Source organism: Myripristis murdjan, chromosome 7 (assembly GCF_902150065.1).
Source record: "Myripristis murdjan chromosome 7, fMyrMur1.1, whole genome shotgun sequence".
Classification (NCBI taxonomy): domain Eukaryota; kingdom Metazoa; phylum Chordata; class Actinopteri; order Holocentriformes; family Holocentridae; genus Myripristis; species Myripristis murdjan.
Window position 1 is genome coordinate 12,214,949 of NC_043986.1, and position 8,785 is coordinate 12,223,733.

General features: G+C 40.6%; 1 protein-coding gene and 1 non-coding gene across 2 annotated transcripts; one reads left to right on the forward strand and one right to left on the reverse strand.

Moving 5' to 3' along the window:
* Nucleotides 1–46: 46 nt before the first annotated feature.
* LOC115362776 (protein FAM107B) lies at nucleotides 47–5,137 on the reverse strand. Its single transcript, XM_030056853.1, has 5 exons — nucleotides 4,913–5,137; nucleotides 2,307–2,334; nucleotides 1,787–1,937; nucleotides 1,474–1,618; nucleotides 47–744 (listed from the first exon to the last, which is right to left on the reverse strand). The coding sequence occupies exons 1-5, from the start codon at nucleotides 4,934–4,936 to the stop codon at nucleotides 643–645; spliced, it is 450 nt and encodes a 149-aa protein (XP_029912713.1). The 5' UTR covers nucleotides 4,937–5,137; the 3' UTR covers nucleotides 47–642.
* A 1,908-nt stretch (nucleotides 5,138–7,045) lies between these two features.
* Nucleotides 7,046–7,358, forward strand: LOC115362781 (small Cajal body-specific RNA 2). The gene has a single exon (XR_003928515.1).
* The last annotated feature ends 1,427 nt before the right edge of the window (nucleotides 7,359–8,785 follow it).

The following is an 8,785-nucleotide window of genomic DNA, read 5'->3' on the forward strand; positions in this document are numbered from 1 at the left end:
CAAATCAATTCCCAGTTTTGAATTGTGTCCAGCACCACAGAGCATCTCTGCAAACCATACATATCTTTATTTCCGACAGACACACCAAAAATCAGACATCAGCACACACAAACAGATAAACAAACATGCAAATTAGTGCACTGGGGGATAAATAATGTGTTGGGATTTCCCCTGATGGAGACCAGAGTTTCTGAAAATATCTCCGCAGCAACGCCATAATAATCACCCAACAACAATATGGGGAATTGTGCTTCAGTGATGTGGCCCTTCTCAGAAACAAACAAACAAGTAGCAAAGACAATTCTATGCTGCTGTAAACCAATATCGTAAGAAGTTCACTGGAAAAACTCGTATCATGTCTCGTCAAAAAAACAGTTGCACTTCCACTCTCATATCATAAGCAGAAATGTTTTAAGAAGCCAGTTTTAATAGGAATTATGTCTTCCTAAAGCATGCATATTTTGTTTTTACATGCTTTCTGATATTTCAGAACACAGTTAATAATCCCTTAAGAGGTGCATTGTCAGCTGTTGGTTCCATATTGTCTGTGTGTGTGTGTTTAATGTAATTCAGAAGATAGTGTGGATTGCAATAGGGCCACTGTGGTGAGAGGCTGCAGGGGGTGATTGGAGCTTGGGGGCCTCACTGCTCGGATGTCTGTGTGCGTCGCAGGTTGTCCCGCACACGGACAAACTCTGGGATCTTCTGCTGGTCCTCCCGCCGCCTGATCTCCTCCTGCTCATACTGACAAAACAACAGACAGGTCAGCTCATCACGACCTCCGGAGGTCACCAGGTTAGGCAGACATCAACCTGCCGATTCATCTTTTTCACAGCAGCCTCTGTGACATGAAACAGCAGGTAAACACACAGCACCAGGAGCCGGGCTCTGTCAGGCCTAAAGGGAACAGAACTTTGATAATAACACCTGTGTTTACCTGCTATTTTGTGTCAAAACAGCTGCTGTGAAAAGGGTCAGTATTGGGTGTTCATTAAATTTGCGATATCTACCAGTTATTATCATTCAGTGTAATGCATTTCAAATACATTTTTGTAAACAAAGTCTTCAAAGTTTAATGTATCCCACAGTTTCTGATACCACATCCCATTTTAAAGAGCTGTTCACCACAGAATAATTTAATCACTTTGAATAACTATTGGTTTTAATGACACAAACTCTGACTGTTGTTTTAAATTTATTTCTACCCTCTGAGAGTAGTCGACTGCTTTGAGGGAAAGGCTTCACATTAAAAAGCCAAATTTAAAGATACTGATTATTGGGACAAAATATTGTCTATTGATATTGATTGATTAATACAAAAATGTTATTGATATTGGCACAAAAAATCCCTAGTGGTAACACTTAAATTTTATGACTCTTGTGCTTTTATTGTCATTCCATACTGACGTTGTGAGATTGCTCTCAGTTTTTTGTTGTGTGTTTTGTGTTTGTTTGTCTTTGCAGTGTCCTGACCTCTTGCAGCTTCTGCTGCCTCTTGCGGAGCTCCATCTCTAGATCAGATGGGGGCCGCTGAGCCAGCTCCTCCTCCCGGTGCAGATCCAGCCTCCGCTGCTCCAGCACCCTCTTCAGCTCAGGCTTCTCCTCCAGCAGTAGGCCTCTGTGGAGTCAGCCGTGATCCCAGTCACAGTCAGGAAAACACACAAACACCACATTCATTGTCCAAAAAACCCTTCCCTCTCTGCCCTGTTCACCAGGTCATCTGTGCTGTCATGTGATCAGAAAAGCGTTGAACTGAGAAGTTTTCGAGGGTTTTGACCTCCAGTACCGTTTGTGGCTGAGCAGCAGCTCTCTGTGCAGGTTCTGGTAGCTGGGCATCTCCACCGAGGAGCCGTTCAGTCTCCTGGGCTGAGTGACGTCCTCACCCCCACAGTCTGCTGTGGACTGCTGGGACAGCAGTGAGTGGCAAACAGAGCTCTCTGAGGGAAATGAAGGAGCTGATATCACTGTCTGCTGACATGAAACTAGAAATATATTCGAACATGACCATATTCTGATACATAACTGTAACACTTCAAATGGATACGTACTATATCCATTTATTTATGTTGTTAGAGGATGAAGTCAATAAACATGGGTCAAAAGCTATCACTAAAATATAGAGGATCCTGTCTATAAACATTAGAGGAGTTTTCCTTTTGTCATTGAAGGACTTAAGTCACTTTCTGTCCTTTACAAAGTTAGTTTTGTACTATCAGTTATGTGTCTTCTTTTTATTTATTTATTTACATTGTGCAAAAATCTGCAATCTTCAGCTGTTGTTCGGTCATTGTACTGCAGCAAAATACCTTTTTTAAGGTGTCCAAATCCTGGCCTCTGAGAAATTCGTAAGTTAAAACATGGGAAAGAACAAAAGACAAATTCTGCCAGTTAGTTGGAGAGTAAATCATTTCACACTGACAAGCTGAAGCATGATGAGAGAACAGTGCAAAAGAAATTTGTTTGTTGATCTTCACCTTGCTGGACATGCTGTGTCATTGCATAAGAGCTAAAGGAGGCAGTGCCTGCTGTGCTGCTTAAGCAAGCTGACTGTATTCACTAATACTGCAGCACCAAGATGATGTAACCGCTCTATCACGCTATCAGAAACACTGCAGGAGGGTTGGATGGACAGTGAGACTCCCTCATGGCATGACCAAGTGCTGCCAGTGACAAATACTCAAAGGAAATCAAGTATTACAATAAAATATATATGATTATCAGTATATTTTGGAGTCATAACAACACTGGATGGCCTTGTATAACATCCCAGTCAGAGACACCTCTGCCACACCCATTTGAAACCTAAATCGTTCTGAAAAGAAATGAAAAACCACAGCGTTAAGCAGAGAACAGATGGCAGACTGCATGCTGTTGTGACTGCCCTGTCCAGCCTTTCACAGGCAACGCCAAACACACCAGTCGGCTATCAGCTTGTTTCAGGTATGAGTGCACCACAAGCAACTCTGAGCTCGTCCAGCTGTCCCGGGATGCTCCGCCGTGTTTCGTTTGATACCATTTAACCTTAATTTAACAAGCTTAGTCCAAATCTGCTGTAGAAATCACTTTTAGAAGCGAGACCGGGCCAAGAGGCCACAACAGAGAGTTACAAAACAAAACGGCAGATAATAATAAACATAGGATAAAGGATGAGGTGGGAAAAAAAAGGGCAAAGGGGTCAACACAGGAGAAGGGAAGAGTGAAAGTGGCCCAGCTCTAAAATTATTCAGTAACAACATAATAATTAAAACAAAGACGATGATAAATAGATTAAACTTCCTTAGAATAAAGAGAGATTTGAATTCATTAAGCAAAATCAGCACTTCATTTAACTTTTTTTTTATAGGGACACATAAGCTCTCTTGCCCAAATCTCTGGAAGTTTTAGGACATGAAACAAAAATAAATTATCTGGCCCATAGACAATAGAGCTTAATAAGATTTTTTATGCACATAAGTAAAGGGGGTGGGGGTGGGGGTGGGGTGGGGGGGGGGGTGTACCTAGAACGCCCCATGTATACACAAAGTTGGCCACCAAACTTATATAATTTGTTGAACAAATTTCAAACATGCATCATGTATCCTCTGTGTAAAGCTCTGAGCTGTATTTGGGATTGTGGCTTCTGTCGCCCCTGTCACCTGTGTAATCCACCCCCCTCCGAGTCCCTTGGGGTGCTGAGCTGGGAGCTGTGGGATAAATTGGGTGGCTGGCTCTGATCTCTGATGGGAGATATGTTGTCAGGCCTGGGATAAATGCCAGCCAAACCGGTCAGACTGATCCCGTAGCGTCTGCTCCTCCTCCTCCTCCCCCCAGCAAATTTTATTGTTACCAGCCAACCTTCTAATTTAGTATCTGCTAGACAACTTGGTGTCATTTTACCGTTAAACAACTTACATGTCAAACACTCGACTTTACTGTTTGAAACGATGACATGGCATCATTACTGTGTCACATGTACAGGCAGCGATACGTGTGGCTGCATCAGATTTCTGATAGGAACCGAATAAGTAGAGAATCAAGTGACCTTACATTGTGAAATCAAATATACATGGAAAATATGTTTTGTAGTTTTATTTGAATTCAAATACTTTCAAATACTTAGAGACAGCAGATATAGACTACAATATATTGACAATGGCCACTTTACTAGGTCCACCTGTACAGTCCTACCGTAAAGTTTCCTCTCGAATGCGTATAATGCTCAGGTTTTCTTTTTATCACAGTAATAGAGGTGTTCATTCAATTCTATGTTTGGCATTGAACTCATAGTTAGTGGTGCTGTGGTACTGGACTGCATTTTATTGAAAGGTGTTTCCAATATTCTGTCCCCTTAATTGTATATAAATGGGGAGGGCAAAAAATTAGAAACACCTCTCAATATAATGTAGTCCACGACAAAACCTCTGCAAACTGCAACCTCAATAATAAACATAGAATTAAATTTACATATTATCTAATGTTAATAAAAACAACACCATAAACTTTGATAAAAGGTAGAATTTATGGCAGAGCCGTTGCACTGTATTAGACTGTACAGGTGGACCTAATAAAGTGGACATATACACTAACAAAGTGTATATTGAATTCAATAATATTGATCACTCTACCCTGACAGGTAATTCTAGTTTGTTCCAACCAGCCGACAGTGTCCTGTAAAAAGCCTTGTAGTCACATTTTTGGTCCATAGTGCACACAATGTCAAAGAGGTATAGAGTCTATAGACTACAGAGAATTCAGAAGAAACCATAGCTATGAAGTGTTTGTCTTTACCCTTGCTCTTTTACCTGTGATATTCTCTGTTTACTTGAGACAGACGTCAACCAGAGCTCTAACAGATCACCAGTAGACCTGACAGTGACGTATACAGTCACCAGACAGGAGTACAGGTGTTACAAAACAGTGCACAAGAACTCACTTTCTTTGCGTTTAACCCCTCCATGGCAGGATGGCCGGGGGTCCACTAATCCTGTCCAGTCACAGTGTTTCTTGTATAGTCAGAAGTCCATGGTTAGGAGCAAAAGACCTTCTCACAAACAGTCTGTGTCTCTGCAGCGTCCAGGTCCAACATGCTGCCGCTGGTGACGGAGCTAGACTCAATGTGCCACCTAACAGTGGTCAGTAGTGGTAGTAGATGCTGAAATCTCATTACGCCATTCAAGATTACCTCACAACCCCCACAGGGCACAGGAGACAAGATTAGCTAATTGCTGTCGACATAAATACAGCTTTAGACCATGCCAACATGGCAGTCCAACCAGTAGCTCTGTTGTCCACTCCTCTACCAGCAAGCCTTTTAACATCAGTACTGTCCATTACTTTGACAACAAACCAGAAAAACAAGAGCTGTGCACTTGTAGGCAAATGAACACAGAGTAGTATGTATGTACTGTGAAATAGTCACTGTTTTTATGTTTTTACACCTTTGTTTTTACACTTCTGAACACTAGAGGAGAGAAAACGCTCAATGTCCACTTTATCCAATGAAACTATTCTGCCATAAAGTTTCCTGTTCTGCTGCCTATAATGCTCAGGTTTTATTTTTGTCACAGTAATAGAGGTGCTCATTCACTTCTATGTTTGGCATTGAGCTCATAGTTAGTGCTGCTGTTGTCCTGGACTGCATTTTATTGAAAGGTGTTTCCAATATTCTGTCCCCTTCATTGTATATAAATAGGGAGGACAAAAAAATGAGAAACACCTCTCAATATAATGTAGTCCAGTACAAGACCTCTGCAAACTACAACCTCAGTAATAAACACAGAACTAAATTTACACAATGTCAATAAAAACTGAACATGATAAACTTTCATACAAGGTAGAATTTATGGCAGAGCTGTTGCACTGAACTGCATGAGATTGTACAGGTGGACTTAATAAAGTGGACACTGACTGTACATCTTTAGAAAAATAAAGCACAAAAAATAACAAAATAAATAAAGTGGATCAATACAAATAATAAAAGAAAAAAGAAAAATCTGTGTATAGACCATAAGTGTAATAAAAAAAAGAAAGAAAATACAGCAACCTATAAACTTTTCACCTATAAACTTTTGAGACTATATGTACAGTGAAATGTTTCTGCATAATGTCTACAGGTCCAGACGACATGGTGATTTGGCTGCAGGGCTCTGGTGTCGTGTTTACTGCACTGAGCAGACAACAGTTCTTTGCATATGGTGGGGCGGAGAGTCAACTGTGGTTTGTGGGATTTTTACTTTGCATCATCAGATGATGTTTGTTGGGCTTTTACTTATGTATCTGCAGCAACATGGAGCAGGATGTCTGCTGTCGGCCAGGTTGTGCAGCCCGCCTGTATCTGTGCCGCTAAAAGGACACCGACTTGTCACGGTGATGTATTGCCAGCAAGCACTATTTTTTCCCCACTTTCTCCATCCATTTACACTGCAGTTCTGTTAATGATGACGGCGTCACTTCACTTAATGACCACATGGGGGCGCCGTACTAAAATGATAGATTCTAACCAGCCTAACATTTCTTACATAAGTTAAAGAGTGATATGTGTGTGAATTGTAATTTGCTCCTCACTTATTTTGACCCGTGTAAATTTACTTATGAGCCGTGGGAAGATGTGAATAATTTTATAGTGAACAATGTTTTCTCAGATTTCACTATATTTGATTGCTATGTTTATAGTAACAAAGATGGTTACACATTTTTTTTTATTATTATTAATTTAATTTTACCTCTTGTCAAAGTCCACACTCACTAATGCAAATTTACAATAAAAAAATCAGGTGCCGTCATTTTTTTTTTTTTATATCACTTATCTTTTTGTTATGTTTTTGCTCTCTCTCTCTCTCTCTTTCACACTACTCTGTGTTTTATTGTCTTGATGCTTCATATATTTGTAAACAATGTTGTTGTCTTCTTTGTTCACGACTTTAAATAAAGATAAAAAAGAGAGGCGTGCTGAAAAAAACACGTGAGCTTGAATTTCCCATGATTCCATGCGGGAGGGGTTAAGTACCCAACCCGGATGTTCCTGACTCCATGTTTTGAATGCTGTGTGAGTGGGTATGTGTGCCGGGTGTATGAGCGAGTGAATGGCGAGTGTATGTCCCTGTGTGTGTGTGTATGTCTGTGTGTATTATGTGTTTAAAAAAACCTACACAGTGATCTTATTTGATCCGGCCGGCGCGCGGCCTGGCCCCGGCCGGAGGTGATAGGACTCTGCACGCGAGCCTTTGTGGTGATGCGCGGCATGCACGAGCTGTTCAGGCCCCGCAGCTCCCGCAGCGCGCGGGCTGCGGCCGGACGTGATGAACCGATCAGATATACTAGTCCGTCCGAGCCACCTGGGCTCGTGACGGACTGTGAGTATAGAGGCGATTCTGATCCGAGCACGCGCCTGCAGCCGCCTGTTTGTTTGTTTGTTTGTTTGTGTTCGCTGAGTGAGTCGAGCAGTCAGAGCTCCTCAAACTTTTCAGTCATGTATCTGCTTTTGAAATGTCTTTTAGCCATGTATCTTGTGACCAGTAAGAAACAAAATGTAGAAAAAGCCGAATCTGACACTGACGATGTTTGTCGGGTGTGTTTTTGTTTGTTTTTCTCCTGTCTTTGTTTCCTGCTCAAACTCTGCTGCGTTTCAGCCGCCAGTCCATTCTCTGGGTTTTTGGTTCGGCCTTCCGGTCACAGTGAGAAAAGTAGTACCGACTATTCGACTATCACAGGAGCTGAAACACACAAACACACATTTGGCCCTTTCAGGAAACCCGGGGGAAAGTGGCTTATCAAACTTGCATTCACATTTTCATTGACTTTTTTTTTTTTTTTTTTTTTTTTTTTTTTTTAAATCTCGCATACATGTGAACCCCCATCTGAGAACCACTGGGTTAGGATACAATCTTTATATCCACACATTGTATTTCTGCAAGGATTTTGTTTTAAACATGTAATTCAGCTCGGTGAAGTGGTGGACCATGAATTTGTGTTATTGAGACTATTATTAATGGATCTCTACGTGCTGTTGCTTATTAAAGGTTTAAATCACCAAGGTTCATCTTCATTTAACAACATAGCTATGTCTTACTAAAACAAAACTAAGTAATCACACCTACTGGAAGTGGGTGAAATCAGCTTGGAACTTCAGTGCAAGAGAAAGTGTCTTCAGAATCAGAAATACTTTATTGATCCCCAAGGGGAAATTGGTTTACAGTTTCAGCTGCTCAGCTCGAGAAGAATTAAATTGAGAAAATAAAAATACTAAATATGAAAATATGTGCCTTACAAAGCTGAAATTGCCTGTTATGTCTACCCTTGTGCCCTTGATTTAAAAGTCTTGAAAAGGCCAAGACTTTAGACAGAATGTAAGTTGGAGTTAAACTTATGAAGAGCACAAACACAAAGCAAGACTGGAGAACGGCTTCAGAGGCTGATAGTACATTTCCCAGAGGCAGATCTACCAGCCTGTTTTTTTTTTTTTTTTTAAACAAAGGAGGTCGGAGAGACAAAAAAGGGGAAGTTCATGTAGAAAGGACCACAAATGGAACCTCAAATTACTTTTTATTTTTTTTTTTTTAATTAAAAACTAACCACAAAGGCAATAGGCAAATATTATGTAAACTGAAGTCATGGCCAATTTTTATTGAGTCCTTGACAATAAAGTTCCTTGAATCCTTGAATCCTAAAGATTTCAACTCATGAACAAAGGTCATGGCTTGTAAACTGATGAGGCATTAATAAGACAACAAAACAAACTACAAAAACAAGCCTAAAGAAAAAAAAGAACAAAAGTAGTAGTAAAAAGTAATAATAATAATTAATGGAA